Source organism: Saccostrea echinata, unplaced genomic scaffold (genome assembly GCF_033153115.1).
Source record: "Saccostrea echinata isolate AGI-Se365-2 ecotype Australia unplaced genomic scaffold, CSIRO_AGI_Sech_v1 ptg000076l, whole genome shotgun sequence".
NCBI classification, from domain to species: Eukaryota; Metazoa; Mollusca; class Bivalvia; order Ostreida; family Ostreidae; genus Saccostrea; species Saccostrea echinata.
Window position 1 is genome coordinate 81,107 of NW_026889825.1, and position 17,996 is coordinate 99,102.

The 17,996-nt window shown below is 32.4% G+C and overlaps 2 protein-coding genes across 2 annotated transcripts in view; both read left to right on the forward strand.

The window, feature by feature from the left end:
• Positions 1-10,392, forward strand: part of LOC133176534 (inositol 1,4,5-trisphosphate receptor type 1-like) — a 41,293-nt gene extending 30,901 nt beyond the window's left edge. The window contains 20 exon segments of the mRNA XM_061311650.1: positions 6-105; positions 311-394; positions 541-774; positions 1,108-1,251; positions 1,542-1,691; positions 1,844-1,945; positions 2,024-2,113; positions 3,034-3,102; positions 3,898-4,009; positions 4,347-4,465; positions 5,687-5,856; positions 6,007-6,114; positions 6,196-6,351; positions 6,483-6,597; positions 6,953-7,076; positions 7,371-7,549; positions 7,774-7,923; positions 8,082-8,159; positions 9,459-9,713; positions 10,071-10,392. Coding sequence (XP_061167634.1) covers positions 6-105; positions 311-394; positions 541-774; positions 1,108-1,251; positions 1,542-1,691; positions 1,844-1,945; positions 2,024-2,113; positions 3,034-3,102; positions 3,898-4,009; positions 4,347-4,465; positions 5,687-5,856; positions 6,007-6,114; positions 6,196-6,351; positions 6,483-6,597; positions 6,953-7,076; positions 7,371-7,549; positions 7,774-7,923; positions 8,082-8,159; positions 9,459-9,713; positions 10,071-10,190 — 2,659 coding nt within the window. The 3' untranslated portion in view covers positions 10,191-10,392.
• A 4,263-nt stretch (positions 10,393-14,655) lies between these two features.
• Positions 14,656-17,996, forward strand: part of LOC133176554 (uncharacterized) — a 29,975-nt gene continuing 26,634 nt past the window's right edge. The window contains exon 1 of the mRNA XM_061311669.1: positions 14,656-15,328. Within this exon, the coding sequence (XP_061167653.1) occupies positions 14,837-15,328 (492 nt within the window). The 5' untranslated portion in view covers positions 14,656-14,836. The remainder of the gene's footprint in view (positions 15,329-17,996) is intronic.

Genomic DNA, 17,996 nt, shown 5'->3' on the forward strand with positions numbered 1-17,996 from the left:
GACAGGCGACTATTACATGCGATGTACCAGTCTAAGGTTGACGAAGCCGTCCAACAGGCTAAAGCATTACAGAAAGCAATGGCGTCCGGCAAAATGGCACAATTGGTGATTTTTATGATCAAACTTTCTTTAGCTCTGATTTTATAACCTTCATTTCAGAAAGAAAATGTATAAAAATTAGTCTTTCGTAACAATGAAAAACGTGAAGATAGCAAATTTTAATGAATCTCATAAATCCTTTCATCATTATAACGTAAATAGTTATGATAAGGTGATAAACCCTAAAATGAAAAATATTTTGATATTTCAGGAAATATTGAAGGCCAATAGAATAGGGTCAATGATGTCCATGGCAAAACGATCCATGGCACAACTCCGTCCAGGAAGTAATTTGGTAGGATTTTTATGAGTCATTTCAATGATAAAATAACAGTATTACTACCTTTTCTTCTTTTTCTTTCGTTATATATTAATATGAATCGTCTGAGAGCTGCAAGCTTCTAAAAATGCTGTAAATGGCATTATTATTTATTTCCACAGCCTGCTTTACCTGGGTCTCCAAGACCAGCATCGCGATTTGGCTCCAAAGCGAAACTTGGAGGAGGTTTTAGTCGAGAGAACACAATGATGGGCAATCATTTTCTACAGCCTCCTACCCTTACTGTTAATGGCGTCCAGAAATCCACACTTCAAATGAATGGCAGTGCAAATGGTTTTTCCAACCCCAAATCGAAGGTTGCACCAATGGAAAATCCTCCAGAAATTCAGATCGAGGTATGAGTTAAAGTTAGCATTTTATAAAATTAACTAATACTTAAGTGTTAATACGTATTTACGATTTTTAACAGTTTCTTATACTAGACCTTTCAGAAAGAATAAAGGAAGAATGCATTAAGGAATTAGTCAAAAATGACTTTTTCATGTTGCCTGGAAGATGGAAATATATTTGAGTGTTCTATAAGCACAGGAGAATATGTAAATTTATATGAAGAATACATATAAATACACGCACGCAAATAAGGTATAGCATATATATATATATATATATATATATATATATATATATATATATATATAAAATATGTTGTAATATGTTGTAAATTGTAGAAAGTAGATGAAGAAGAATTAAAAGAGCTGATGGGAGCAGCTATGAGTATGACAGGAGATTTCACGTTCAGGGATGATGGTTACATAGAACTTGTACTTCGTATGCTGGGACTAATGTGCGATAACCAGCACTTTGAACTTCAGGTAAAAAGGAGACAAACAACTAGAAATGAATTTTAAATTGCTATCTCAGATTTTATTCGTGGGGGTCAATGTTCATGGGTAACAAAATGTTCATTTGTTCGTGGGCCGTAAATAAGCGGATAAATCGTTTTTTAAGCAGATTCAATGGACATATACGTTGACCAAAAATTGTTCGTTGATGTGTAATTTCATGGATAAAGGTGACCCAAGAAATCCACGAACATTGGTCCCCATAGAATAATTAATGATTCCACAGTGAATATTGTGTTTTAATAAATTGTTGACTGTAGAATTACATACGAGAGCAATATGATAACATCAAGTCGGTAAACCTGGTGGCAGAAACAACCAAGTTCCTAAACATTCTATACTCCAACATCAACGACAGGACCATGCCGTTAGTGGTGCAGCTCTTTGACACATTGGTAGAATTCACATCGGTAAATATGTGTATTCTTTATCAATAAATGGCTAGCTTAAATCAAAATGATAGGTAATTTGAATTTAAGATATGAAAAAAGAAGATCGCATCAAAATGAGTAACAGAGTATGGAGGATATCTTTCTCATACATAGCGTTTTTTTTTTATCAGGGCAATAAGAAAAACCAGTCGGTAGTGTTTGAAAACAAGGTTTGTGATTACATCAACCACATACTTAGGACGGGCCATTTTCCGGGCTGTGGACTCAAGGAGGTAACTGCAAACAAATTTAGTACTAAATTTATTCATTTCTTTTTTTCACGAAAGGTTATTCAATAATTATTGTTTCAGGAGTATATCCTGAAAAGGTCTATAGCAGTGCTGATACGATCTTTGACAGAAGAAAATACCCCGGATGTAGATGAAGAAATCATGGCAAAGGTGAGGAAGTGTATGAGTATAAAAGTTTTTTTTTCATGGTAGGTGTAAATGAATATTTAGGAAAACAATACAAAGTTGAAATGATATAACTCTCGAACCATACTTATCTGTTTAGAGTGTTTTAAATAACGAAACTCGGCATGAACTGAGCACAACACAGGTAAGAGTTGTCACCCTTTGAACTTCCTTTGCAATTGTTCATTGGAAACACTGAAGGGCCTTTTCCGATTTTATTGTTCCCGGAAAATGTCGAGCAATGTTTCGATTGAACGTCTCTAAAAGGTCACTATGGTCGGTGTCATGGGTGAAAAACTATTAAAATTTATAATTTTATATTGATTGGATTTTACTTTAAGAAATTATTGTGTAGAAAGTAAATAAAAAGAAATTCATAGGTTTGTTTGTCAGCAAGGTTTTTGAAATTTTCCTATACTCTAATAAATTCATAGACCATAGGATCTTCGTATTACTTGTATTAGTGTGTGCCCTATATAGTGATAACATTTGCTTTTAATGCTAATAAAGCAACTGTTTTGTCTGTCCAAATCTCCTCTCGGTGTATTCGTTATATCTGTATTTTATTCAACAGTACAAGACTAAGGTAACAGGCTTACATGCTGTAAGCTTTTTTGCAAATTGTTTTATTATTGCTTTTTATTATCATTATATTATTGTTGACGTGTTTTTTTTTACTGTTAAAGTATTATCAGGTGGTGCAAACATATATTTTAAGAAATATTGTCTATATGTAGCTTTTTAAAAAAGTTAAATATAAATAAAGGATGTGAATAACCCTGTAAATTCAAAATTCTATAATAAAAAATCGAAGATTTTTTCATTAAATCAAATACAAATGCATGTTTAACATAAAACTACGTTTTTAAAATAATGTGCTATTGTTATGAAATCTATACGCACAGGAAGTAATGGAGTACCTCGATGAGGACCATTGCGTCAACACGATGACTGAAGCCTACTCTCAAATCATGGTAATAATATTTGTTTGCAATGTTTCATCTATTTTTGAACATATACCTTTCTTTTTTAGTTCTTTTTTTATGAAAAGAAATGATAAGCTTGATTATTTTGCTCATTCTTTTCTGTCATAGAGTATGAGTAAATCTCGTTCATCTAAGGTATAAAAATGTGTTTTCTGTTGAGTCTTTTTTTCATTTCCCCCATCGATTGCACTACACAACATGTGTGTCTTCATACCTTTGAGACTTTGGTACATGTAAAACGTGCATGATTCCTCTTTGAAAAAATATTATTTTCATTTTAGAATATTTTTAAAAAGGAAATGAAAAAAAAAAAAAATCACGAGTTGCTTTCATATGCACATATATTTTTATTTTCCAAATTGTACGTTGCTTATGAATAAATCATTTTAAAAAATCGTAAATATTTAAATTAAGGATGCGAGAGAACTGCATTCAGCCAAGTACATGAACATACTAATTTTCCTTTTGGGATTTTTCAATTTTTTGCACAGTACAGCTTTAAGATGTGAATCACATTCTATACTCCTGCTAAAAATACTTGTTTATCACACCTTAATTAGACGAATATTTAACAAATTATTTGTTTGATTTTTTACTAATAGAATATTTTGCAATTACTCTGTAACATATTTGATAAAGAACTTTCCCCTGATTTATTATAAGATGTGATATTTGATAATTAATACAGGACTGGACTTGGTTACATAATTATCAATATCAACTTATTCAGTTATTGATTCTTGAGCTCCTTAAAAAGCATATTTTTTATTAAAATGATTTCAGGGTGATCGCAGAGAGTTTGAAGAACTGTATGATTTGATTGAGAGTACTGGCTTCGCCTACTTTCATATACTGTGTCGTGAAATGGATATGGACCCGAGTTTAGGGAGGGACAGTATGTATTATCTTATTCTAGTCAATATGATATTATACTAGTCAATATAATCAATAACAGATTGTGTACTGAGTATGTTATCTACTTAATAGTAATACGTCACAATGGGAAATATGATTGCTGAAAGGTTTTTTTTTTCAAGCAAAAAATCCATTCTATATATTTTTGTCTCTTACTCTTCAATCATATTTTTAATTTATTTTATTTTTTTATTTTTCAACCATTTAAGTTGATTTTTTAAGGTGTCTCAATTCTAAAGAGAGATGTGATGTTTCACGATTCTCTTAAATTCCTTATTTAGAATACTTTATATCTATTTGTCTTACCTTACTAACAGACTTGGTTAAGACAGACATGCAGCGAGCTGCTTGGGATTACTATGCAGCTAGTAGTTTGTCCATTGAGATTTTGAAAGACGATGCCTTGCAGAAAGTTTATTTCCGGGTCAAAGATAAAGTAAGCGGATAGATTTTTTTTGGACCTTTATAAATAAGATATTTGCCTTAATTTGAATTTGTAAGTAATTGAAGGTTACTTGTACATTTCCTTCATTATATGAGGTGCTTAGTTAATATTGAAATTTAGAAATAAAATTTTCAATACTGTTGTTGTATGGTTACTGATAATCTTTTGAAATTTATAATGAGCACATTATGAGAAATTATATGTTTATTATAAGTTTCTATATCATGTTCATTCCTTGTAAAGTTTATTGCACCTTTTCGTAATTTAAAGTCTTTACTTCACAATTTAATTAATTTTGATATGAAGATATAACTCTGTGTCGTATATATATATTTATTACATTTTCAACAGTGAAATACTGTGATTTATTTATTGAATAAAAGTGATATTCTCTCACAGTGTGAAAGGATACCAAAGTGATATTCTCTCAGTATGAAAGGATATCAAAGTCAGTAAAAAATAATTTCTGGCCTATTATAAGATAGATATAATAACTAAACCGTCTTAATTGAGACTATAATTGCCAATTTCTTCCCAAATATGTTGCTAAATTCATGTCACAATGTTCTAAACCTCACAATTGCTGAGCTATAATGTCTCAACCGCTCAACTATGACGTCACAGCCTATGACACTGTGTTAAGAAAAGACAGAGGCAGAGGGAAAATCAACGAAATAGTAATAAACAGAAAACTCAATGTTGTGTAGTTGAATATAGACTTTATTTCACTCTTGAGACAGAATTTTATTTTATATTTTCACTCTTGCTTCGCACTCGTGAAAATATTAAAAAAATCCTGTCCCTCTAGTGAAATAAATTCCATATCCAGCTACAAAACATAGAATATCCTCTATTTCTTATTTTAAATCTAGAACTACTCTTTAAAAAAAAAAAAATAAAAGATGGATGATAAATAACAATTTTAACAAGGGTTTTGGTACAAAGAACATTGATTTTAAATCACAGGTTATGAGTATTGTTACTGTTTTATGTTAACTATACTTTTGCAATATAAATACATTCTCCGTCTTATCAATATATCCAATTTAAAATCTAGAACTACTCTTTGACAGAAGGTACTCTTTAATTTCAAATCCAAAAGGTTTTTATTGAAAATAACATTGATTTTGAATCTGACGTTATCATTATTGATAATAAAACTGCTTTATGCAAATAGCACATATACATTTAAAATAATTCTCATTGCTTCAGAACGTGTTAAGAGAAGAGATCAAAGAAAAGTTTAAATACGAGGTTGACAGAACCTCCCCAAGTAACAAAATTAGAGATTTCATGGATTGGGCCAGTGATATCATCCAGGACATCAAATATCAACGAAAGATCCACTCCAACATTGTCGGAAGGATATTACTTAAAATGTGGTCAGTGTAAATAAAAGCTAGAGATTTTTCAGATTAAAATGAGGAAAGTGACGATTGTTTTAATTTAATGTCACATTTTTTCATTTTCTAAAAAATTATACCATGATATTTAAACTTTCCATCTTCCATACCTGTAGTTGTTAATTCTAGGCTTCCCATGAACTATATCGTGCTCTTTTTGAGTTTCATCATTAGCTGCGTCATCATGGTGACATGGAGAGACCCCAAAAACGCGGATGGAACCTCGAACACGGGGAGGTAACTCTTTACATTCCATTGAATGACAATTATATTTTGACGGAAAAGGAAATCTTAACTTCAATTTCTCTTGTTTTTTAGCATAGTCCCTGAGTTCACCATAGATAGCAGTACATACTATCTGTTTTTGTATGTGTGCGGAGGAATACACAACTTTCTTAGCTTAAGTATGTTGGTGACATTTTTAATTTCTAACCAGCCAACGTTCCCTCCATACAATTGGCTCAAAAAGAAATTGTGAGTACTTTAAACTTTGTGTCTAATATAAAATTGAATTAGGGAAGCAGCCCTCTTGAGTATGATTAAAGATAATGAAATAAAACACGCTTTATGCAAATCCTATTTTGTGATTTCCCCATCTATTTCAGGTCGTCTAATCGTGAAGATGGCGACGATGATGACGTCAGATCGTGGCATGAAAAGAAATCGGACCAATCACATCTAGAATTTGAAATTTACAACATATACACAATTTATTATTTTGTAAGAAAAATATTAACTTGTCACTTTAATTATATAATCATCTTTTCGATCCATGAAAGAACTAGCTACACATCATTTAACAATTACTTATGGGAAAATTTGAAATATAATGCATATTTCTTTTTTAGAGTATGTAACTGAAATTAATATAACTATCAATAAATCAAATAACTGTACTTCCTTTTTTAAATAAGTAAATGTACTTGCTGTTAATTTCTTTGTTGAGAAGAGATTAAGATATACTTACTCCATTATTTTTGGAAAATATGTATCTAAATATTTTCTTTCAAAGATAACATTTTTAGTTCCTTTTCACCGCATCAAATAATAATTTGCACTAATTCTCTACTTTCAGCTGTTTTTCGTGTGCTCCGTTCTAGGTACAGTTTATTATGGGTATTTCTTTTCCTTCCACTTGCTCCATTTAGCTGAATTAAATCAGCTCCTAAAGAGGGTCCGACAGGCAGTTACCACCAATGGTGAGCAATTATATTTATGATATGTAATGCTAAGTACATTCTGCTTGCATGATATCTTTGTGTCCGAGAAAAAGTTTCCAGAAAATCGGTTAATATCTGGTTCTAGTTTATTTTATGCATTTTTAATTTATCCTTTATTCTTCCATTTTCGATTTGTTCAAATATGATACCCTTGAAAACCCAGTAACTTTTTTAAATTGGCATTTTTCCAAGTACTTAGAAGCTCTGGTTTCATACACCAAGAACAGTGTTTGTTATAATTTACTTAAGATGAAATAATTTAATGTATTTCAGGTAAATCTTTGTTAATGGTTGCCCTCCTTGGCTTGGCTATTTTTTTCTGCTACTCCTTGGTGGCCTTTGCTGTGTTGCGGGAGTCATTCTTCCAAGAATCAGCCGGACGACATTGTCGAACTGTTTACCAGTGTTTTATCACTATGATTCATCATGGCTTTGTTGACACACCTTATACGGTTTATATTTGTTGTATTCTTTTTTTATCGTAATGAACAATTATACGAAATCACAATATAACTTAGGAATCTTTGTAAGAAACAAATGCATAAACTCAGCGAAGTGCACTACTGCAAATATACATGTTATATATGAAATTGATAATGAAGAAGGAAATGCCTTGAGTAGGCAATTTATTTATGTATTAAATTTGCTAAATTAACTTTTATTTGACCTTTTTCAGACCTTTGAAGGTATTATGACCTCTGACTATACTGACGTCATCAAAGTGACGATATTTGATGTCACATTCTTCATTCTTATCACCACTATTGGGCTGAATATTATCTTTGGTATCATAGTGGACACGTTCTCACAGCTTCGAGATGCCAAGGTATGACCATCTCTCTCTCTCTCTTTTTATACAAACACACACCAGGTTATATAATAGCAATTTTGTAACAAATTCTAACGACCCTACCAGGCGATTGTTTGACTTTAACACCAGAAGTCAGTCATCGTTATTTTTATGATAATTCATCTTTTTTTCAGTGGGAAATTGACAAAGATATGATGAATAACTGCTTCATTTGCAGCAGAGAATCCTATGATTTTGAGAGACATGGCGGGGTGAGAATGACGATTAAACTCATACTATGAAAGTTTAAATATTTTAAAACTAAAATACTATAAGTAAAATACTTACAATGGTTATAGATTATTTTTAAAAACGACATTATAAAGAATGTGTTTTGAAAACTTGCAAGCTCTAAGAATAGTTTGTTAGTGCGTCACATTTTGTAGTTGCTATACCATATAATAGCAGCATCAAAGAAAAAGCATAAAAAAGGGAAGATTTTTATAGCTGTTGTATTTTATAATTATGTTGTTGTTTAATCGTTGTTATTGCTATCTTTGTAAAACTGCTTTGAAGTTTATTGAACATATATCTTGACAACTTGCGTAAATGTTCGAAACCCAAACCTTGCTTTACTTCAGATAAAAATAATCATGGTCCCTCGATAGCAATGCCTGAGAATCATGTTATTCTGTGCTGTACAAAGAAATGGTTCCGTTGTTAACAAATATTTCCTTTTTCTATACGATGTTTTTTTTTTTACCAATGTTTATGAAAGAATTTTGATTCGTTCTAAACAGAAACTAAAATGTTCCGTTACGTATCGTTTAAGATATCCGACCCATAATAGCCTCAGAATCGATGAATGTGCAGTAATGCATAATAGATAAGTGTGGGCTGAATTCTTAGTTATTCAGACATATTTTTATATGTTTTATTATCAGTAAGTAAGAGCAGAATGTTCCCTTATTAATGACCTTGTCCTGTCCTTTGTCTCTCCCTTTGCTTTCGATCGATAAAAATCAATTCTGAAAAAATCTATCTGGTAAAAATTTAGTCTTCAATCAATACAACTTTCCATCACAGCATTTATCAATATTTTTCATTTTCATAAACATTGATTGTCCCCATAGACCTTAGTAATACCTACATTGATTACATGTAATTACTCCTTAGGTAATTATATTTTTGAAAATTTCTCTTGGTATACTTTCTTCTACTCTAAAATGCTTTGAATTAATAATAGAATATTTTACACATGATGGATATTTAAGGTTAGAAAATAAGGTCCTAATATGGGTAGGATACCTTAAAATGATAAGACTTCCCTTGTACAATATCAAATTACTTTGTTTGTTTATTTATTCAATCGTTTCTGTGATTTGTTTGATCAACATGAAAATGAAAAAAAAATTGTAAATTATTTCTTATATAACTGTGCTTGATTTATTCGGATAGTGGAGATAGATTTTATCTAAGAAAAGGGATAAATGGTACCTTTTTGGAAGCCCAACATTTTTCCCATTGTACTAAAGTGAATGTAAAACAGAATTTTTACGGAATGATTTCAGGGTTTTGAGAAACACGTGAAAACAGAGCACCACCAGTGGTCCTACCTGTTTTTCTTCATCCACCTGACAGAAACACGTCCTAACGATTTCTCCGCTCTGGAGTTGTTTGTTTACAACCAGCTAGAGAGACATATTTATGATTTCTTCCCCCTGAATCGAGCCCTCAGTCTACAAAACGAAGAGGACTCTAATGAACGAAAAGTAGAGATTTTACGTATTCAAGTGGAGTACATGGTCAACAAAATGAAGGAAGAGGTGGGGATAGTTTATGTTTTTATTGTTGAATTTAAAACAAATGCAACGATAAAACATGATAAAAATTATTAAAGTGGCCAACTTAAGACATTTGAAGAAAGAGAATAATTGTATCTTGTACATTACTGGATAAAGCGCGTGCAGGCATGACTCAGATCGGTATTGTCATTCCTACAGCAACCATATGATCAAGTTAAACAAAATATAACAAGAAATTATTAAAAAAATTATTAAATGCACTATATGACTTTTTTCTGTAAACATTTAGATCTTGGTTAGGAAGAGGGAATTTGTGCAACCCCCCCCCCCCCTTTTAAAACATAAATTCTACAACATTTTTTTATGTTCAAATTTCAGGCAGCTGAAAAGGAAAGACAAAAAGAGAAGCAGCGCCAGCTGGCCTGGGAGGCGGAGCATAAGGCTCCTGTGACCAATAAAATGTCTCCAAAGTCTTCTAAAAATACTATCCACAAGTAATCAATGAAAAGATCATTCACAAGTTACCAATAAAAAGAACATTCTCAAGTAGCCAATAAAAAGAAGTTCTTAAGTAACCAAGGAAAAGACTTTTTTTAATATGGGTAAACGTTCAACATTTAAATTACACAAGAAGAGGAAAGGAAACAGAATTTTGAAACTAAAAAGTGCTTCCTTTGAAATATGCATGCATGACGTTTACATACACAGAGCGTCAAATGGAAATATATCTCGGGCGCTAATTTGAGTAAACACTGGGTATTATACATGTATTAATGTTATCTGGTTTTATTTGTTCTATAAGAACACATTGCTTTATAAGAACACATTTGTTGTTATTTTATTTTGTTATTTCTTATTTTGTCTGCATAATCCCACGACAGAAAAGTTGAATTAACTTACTTTTGGTATCACTTTAATTCATTGTGTTTCAGCTTGCATTTTAACAAATTACAATAACTTAGTTTTTTAAGCTCATCTGAGTCAAGACATTAATTAGTTTTTCTGATAGAGATCATTTCCGGTGTCCGTCTGCCTATCTTTTTGCATCCTTTGTAAACTTTCACATTTTCAGCTTCTTCCCGATAAATAACGAAACATTTCAACCAAAATTGCTTCAAAGTTTCGTTGGGTGAAGGGAATTGAAGTTTGTTCAGATAAAAAGCCGTGCCCTCTTTCAAAAGAGAGAAAATGCATTCATTTAAATCATCTTCTTAAGAACCATTGGTCTAGAGAAGACTCGGGTGTTTTCTATTGTGTAGAATGAAGTTCAAATTATCATAGGGGCAGAAATAAGCCATAATAGGGTGTTAAATATAAATACAGAAAAAAAAAACATGAAAAGTTTCCTATAAGAACATCACAGCCGTTATTACTAGGAGATGCTAGTAAGCAGATTCCTCATGTAGTTTACCTTTCCTTTTTTTCCAAATTATGACCCCTGTGCAATAATTTGAAACAATTGGGGTAAAAAAAAAATTGGCAAAAAATATAGACATTTACAAGAACAAGAAGTTAACATCAAGCCTGGATATACTATAAATTCAAATTGTTGAAATCATACATGGACATTCATATGGTTACCACAGAAAAGGGTTTAATTTATCTAAATGTACAAATTCAATTTTTCAGGAAAAGAGTGGTGCATAATAAAAGTGCTGTGGCTCAAGGCTCAAGGGCCTCTTGTTTAATTTCTTTTTATAATCAACATTTGCAGAAGAAATTATGCAAAGTAATTGCAAGTAATTGCATAAATATATGGCGAAACAAAATTATGTGGCCTGTAAAGGAGAATATTTTCACTCCTTGATAGGCGTTTCACCAAATTGATTAATATTTTGCGTCAGAGGGAAACATGATAGACAAAATAAAGGTTAAACACAGTTGTCAGTGGTTTTGTTGTTTTTCTTCGTAATAACTGGGTACGTTTGATGTGTTATTGTACAGTACATCTATCATGGAGGTTGATGCAAATCGGTAACCGCTGAGTTTGAAGTTGTTACAGACTCCGTCAAATTACACGTACATGTGTATTTGGAAATACCTCCGTAATGAATTGCTTCATGTGTGGTCTGGCGGTCAGATAGTTTAAGAAAGGTATAAAAAAAAATACTACTAAGAGAAAAAGTTAATGCTTGAAACTTTCTGTCACGTTAAACATATTCATTGTAAACTTATAAAATTATAGAGCATAAATTCAGTAAGGTGGATTTAACCTCTACGTTCAAGAACTTGATTTATTCTTTCTTAGAACCAGATGCAATAACCTTCACAAGAAGTCCAACACTGTTGAAGAGACTGCTGGCTATGTACATGTCTTCATTATCACCAGTTATCAATACACCCAGGGATCTAACGGATCTTCTACTCTCATTCATGCTCCCTCTTTTTGTTCCCCTCAACTTCTCAGGTCGCTTTCCTTCTTTCTTACAATGATAAGTCCAACCTGATAATGATGCCGATCCCTTGCATTTGGGGCGAAGAAGCGAGTGGCTAAACAAGACGGACGTTCATATACAATCGGATTGCCACTAGCTTTCTTGCACCCAGAGATACACTGTACAAACTGTCCTCCCTTCATCTGCATGTATATTTGCCTAAAACTAGTCTACTGTTGCTGTATTTCTTTTATATCTGTTTTCAGTACACCTCTGCACTGCACTTTGAAACTGTTAATATATGATTGGTTAACGTTTAGTGCATTCAGAAAGTGTCGCAAGTGTCGAGCAGTTAAAGTGGCGAAATCAGCAAAGGGTTTCTGAGGAGCGTAGTGGGCCTTGACTTGAACTTGCAAAATGGTGCAGAAACTCTATTTTGACCAATGGATGTGTCATGACCTTGACATTTTATCTTTTGAGTAGGTTTAAGGTAGGGGCAGATAATATTTTGTGCAATGGTAATAACTTTTCAACAGAAACACGAGAATCTACTTTGATACATTACATTATTACGAGAAAAGAAGAAAACACTTATTGTGGCCTTCAACTCGACATTTATGTATATCGACGACGTATTGTCAATTAACAATGGTTATTTCCATTCTTATGTAGACACGATATTTGGATATTTTTTTTTAGAAAAAGACGTTAATGGTAATCTAACAAGAAACCTTTATGATAAACGTGATGACTTGAACTTTTAAATCGTCAGCTTCCCTTACCTATGCAGCAATATATCCTTATCACCTGCATACAGAGTTTATATCTCTCAGTTGATTGGTTACACCAGAGCATGCTCTACGTATGAACAATTTCTAAAACGAGGTAAGTTATTGACAAACAAGTTGATGAAACAAGAATATCAGCAGACAGCAGTCTCGTTTGAAGTCATCATTTCGTAAGTTCTATGGTCGATATAATGACCTAGTCAGCAAATACAATCTATCATTAAATCAAATGCTGACTGACTTTTTTCATACTAATTGTTAGGCCATTATTTACACACTGAATTGTCGACGGATTTTTCCGTTATTTCCCGATCATGACAAGGAGCACATGGCGGGTGTGACCGGTCGGCAGGGGATGCTCACTCCTCTATGGCACCTGATCCGACCTCTGATGTCTTAGAGGTCCGTGTTTGCTCAGCTCCTATCTTGTAATGTTTAATGGACTTTTGAACTCGAATACTGTTCGTTATCTCCACATATTTCATACACAGAATTCCAATGACCTGAAAATATGTTTTTGTAAAATTTCAATGTTATTTAGAAAAGTTCAAAGTTAATGGCGAGAAGAAATGTAAAGTTTGTGGTAGTGCCATAATTTTCCAGAAAAGTAACATTGGAAGCTAAGAGTTCTCACCAAATTACTTATGACCTAAAGGTTTTCCGTTGTCTGTATCTAATATTAGAAGGTTATGTTCAATGTCAAGTGCAGAAAGACTTTTCAGTTGTACCTTATTACATATTAGACTAAAACTGAGAGTGTGTTATAACGCCGAGTTTGGGTAAGTTGGATAACTACTAAATTAATTGTAAAAAATAAAAGTGTGAAGTTTCTAATGATGATAAATTGATAACCCATACCTTACATAACCGTTTATTATCTGAAAATGTGTTCTGAATCTGATTCACAGTGAATTTATCAATATGAAAGTTAATGGAGGTTTCTGGAAGAAAGGGAGTGGAGGAGCATGCTTAACTTTGTGAGCTCGTTTACAGTTTCTCTAGTTTTACTTCTAAATACTATTTAATATCTACAGTGTATTTCAAGAAATTCATTAATTATCATTACATTTACTGTGTATATATTTTAAGGAGATATTATGTAAAACTGTCTAGTATCCGCTCCTTTTGCATATAAAATAACATATGTTGGACACCTAAAAAAGTCCTCGCAATATTGCGATCAAAGTGCTTTATGTCAAAATAAACACATAATTAAGTGTCATATTTTTGTCCAACACGTAGGCGTCGTCATAAAATATAAAATGTGATATAATATTCAAGATGAAATCTTACCCAATGCAATCCCGCAATACAGGTAAATAAATTAATTATCATAATTAATTGTTTTACTTGCAACATGTATGTAAACAATATTGAAAAATGGTATACAGTATGAAACCTGCGAAAAAGCTCGTTTTTTGCGTCACAATTCATTTAACACGTGTGAAAAAGAATATTAATTAAAGTTCAACACACGATCTTGCGGTGTTGATGGACGAGAGAGACATTAATTAATCGCAAGGTAAAACAACAAAAACGGCACAGGTAGTGCTGGGTCATTGAAGCGGAACCATTAAGGCTGGACAGAAACACACGCCAATGAACGTAATACCTTGCAATTTATGCAAAGTGAGAATCACGAAATTTCAAAACGACAGTCGTAAGAAAGAAGCGTTGACCTGGGTTCTTCATATTAATTCAAAGTCGTATAGTGAAATTAACAAGGTTTTTCTCTCTGTGGGACCTTTTTTTGAATTATAGTATATGTTTCTTATGAAAGGATTATATTCTATGTGGATTTATCGGTGAATATTGAACATAGTTTGATCTTGTTAGGGTTTTTATTAATAATCTGTGTCAGATGCTGATAGACACTGAATGAAATAAATTTTACATTCTCTTATAAGTTGATGGATATCCAGTACTTCACGCTTTTCTTCGATGGTTGACTTCTGAATTGGAGTTTTAATTAACGATAAAAATGGGGACGCCTAATTGGGCGACCTATTTTGATGGAATCGAACCCGACTACCCAGGGAGACCAAGGGAGGATAAGCATTATGGATACTGCCCTCAGCAAACACAGGACACTCGAAAACGAAAGCAAGGAATGGTATTTCCAGAAGACACATTTAAACTGCAAGACCTAGAAAACATTCAAACAGCGACTGGAAGAATATCAACCTCCGGTTCTTGGAGAAGTACTTCCGGTTCCCGCCCGCCTTGTTCTCATCCTACGAGTCCCAGCTATACTTCATCCTCTATTGTCAGTGACGTTCAGTACGTGCCCCCAGTGTCTGCGAACCAGGGTAGGGCTTTACCCCCGATACCCGTGGAAGCGGATGGTTGTGTACACTCTGGGAGTGTTCGATCCTGTAGTGATCGTTCACAACCAAAATCTCCATTACATTTAAAACTGTCTCCAAATTACAGTAACCGGGAATTGCCGCTTATTCCCGTAGAACATAGAAAGGTGAGAGATTCCAATACGAATGTTTTAGAATTTATATATCACTGAAAGTCATATCTATCAGATATATTCATATATGTGATACTGTTAATATAAAGGTTAAAGTTATTGAAAAATGTATTCTATGTTCTTTGAATCAGGCTCCACTTTTGTCTTATACATTCCTTTAGTAAAAGTGAAACTGCGACCAAAAGTGAGTTTATCTAAGCTTAATGGCTCTGGAGCCTGGTCCTTGAATAAAAGGGGTAAGGTAAGGGGGGTGGGTGTTTCTCGCTAACTACCGACAGGAATATCAAGGCAGACCTCCTGAAGTGGGCCTACTAAGATATAACTGCGTTTGTCCGTTTGAATTATATTTTTCGGGAAATAATATAATTACTTTTATTCATCAATCATACTTTAGTTATTTGCATTTTTTCATTTCAAAAATGGCGTCCAACACTATATTCCAGCACATTATTTATGGGAAGAAAATATTGGGATCAGAGGTTCAATGAATTTAATTGGGTTCTAATTACCTTCAATTAACAGGTTATGCATTACATTATTTTGTTTTAATAAAATATGTGAAGATTTTTTTTTACAGACGTTTATCGTCATTAGTGTCTAGGATTTTTTTGCAAAAAGTACAGATATGCGGTTAATCGTATCATGTTTGGGAGTAATCTTGAATATCCCATAATGAAATGAAGGGAATATAACTGAAATTTATGGTAATTATTAAAAAAGTATTTTATTTTCAATTTTAGAAAAAAATTATAAAAAGAGGGAGAAGAACAGAGACATTAGAGGAGAGAGAGAGAGAGAGAGAGAGAGAGAGAGAGAGAGATCTACAATTATTAAACACGAAAAACAAAAACGAGGATGAAATCCATATCCCTTGAATGGTTTCACCCATAGGTCATTAACCTTTGACATGATGTATCTTAAATTAAATTTGAAAAGTTCAGTACGCCAATAAAATGGATGTTAAAAAGTATACTGCTTTTGCATGGACATTTTTATGACCATTTCAATGCTTTTTCTTCTTCACTAGAAGAAGAGCTGTGAAAAATATAATTTATTATGGTTTAACAAAATCAGAAATTGGTATGAATAATTAATCACTTGGTTATGAATTGCAAATGAATTTTTTGAGTTCATAAAACATGTATTGTATCTTTTGTTTCCAAATGCTTTCAAACTGTATTCAAGCCACGTACATTAGGAACGAACTAATAACCCACCCCAACCCAGCCCACTCCCCCCCCCCCCAAAAAAAAAAAAAAATCATGGTATATGGTATAAACCTGTTGAGTACTTTATATTTTTAGTTAGAGAAAAGGCATCTCAATGCTGTTTTGAATCTTTGAATCTCGTATGTTTATCAAGTGTAATGCTTTAGGTATTCTGTTTGTTTTGCTTTTTTAAAAAATAAAATTGGCACCTGTTTTCCTTTCAATTCATTACCCAAATATATGTAGAAGCAAAAAAAAAAAAAAAAAAAAATTCTCATTTTAAAGTCTGTCATGGGAAATCTTTCAATTAAATGATAACTAAATATAGGTAAATAGTTAAGTGCTGCTCACTAACCTTACTTGGGTCAATGTTACAGGTAAAAAAAAAAAAAAAAAGAAAAGACAAATGCATTTCTTTTAAAGGGAGAAAGCGCAAAGTCGATTTTTCTTCATGACTTTTCAGCCTTGTGTCAAATTGTAGATTTACAAAAAAATTAATCATGTATTGATTATAAAATTTTCAATAGGGCAAAACTGCGTATTGTAAATGTGTATTTAAAACCAACAAAGTAAAGAAGTAGGTACGGTTTTGGCTTTGGCTTATTTTTGAATGTGTTAATCAGTAAAGAACGTATCATAGGGGAGGACCTTTCAGTTTCTGGAAACAGAGAAAGCCTAAACAATTAACGGTTTTAGAGAATTCCACTGAAAATTGATGTCTTTTGCAACTTTTTAAGAAAATATATGGAAATGCACAAGTTTATACGTCACAGTTGGTACTTAGTAGGTCATGATTGTAATATAAAATTCTTACTTCATGGCCTTTGAACAGTTCAAAAAGCATTTCTCAAAACAATTTTAAAATTTTGAAAAACCACAGGACCGGATTTTTATTGAAACCATCCCTTCTTCTTCATATTGTAAATCGGAAACTTTGAACTTGGGAAGCAAAATATGGCTCTTCACGTACAGATATTGTTATTGTCGGCATCCATCTGCATCCCATCAGAAAAAGCAAAGAGAAAAGTGTCTATATTCCTATAAAAAAAATCGTAATTTTGAGGTCACGTTGACGGCAGTTTTATCTGTCATTTCCTTAATACTGTTATCTTTACGATATAAAAAAGACAAGCGTTAATTTGTAAAAAATATTCACTATCCAATGACGCACTGTATATGAAATTATAATTTTCTGTCTTTCCTGATAATTGTTTTATTTCTACCTGGTACATGTAAACCTTGTCTTGTTTATTGCTTCTCAGGTTTGGTTACTTGTAACACTGTTTGACCTGTGTACTCAAATAATAGATAAATGGGGATAATTTGGCTTTGATTTCCATGACAACATTTTTAGAATATCTGGATCGATGTATAGACTTGTCTTACATGTAATTTAGGCAAAAAAAAAAAAAAACAAAAAAAAAAAAAAAAAACAAAAACAAAAAAACTCCTTA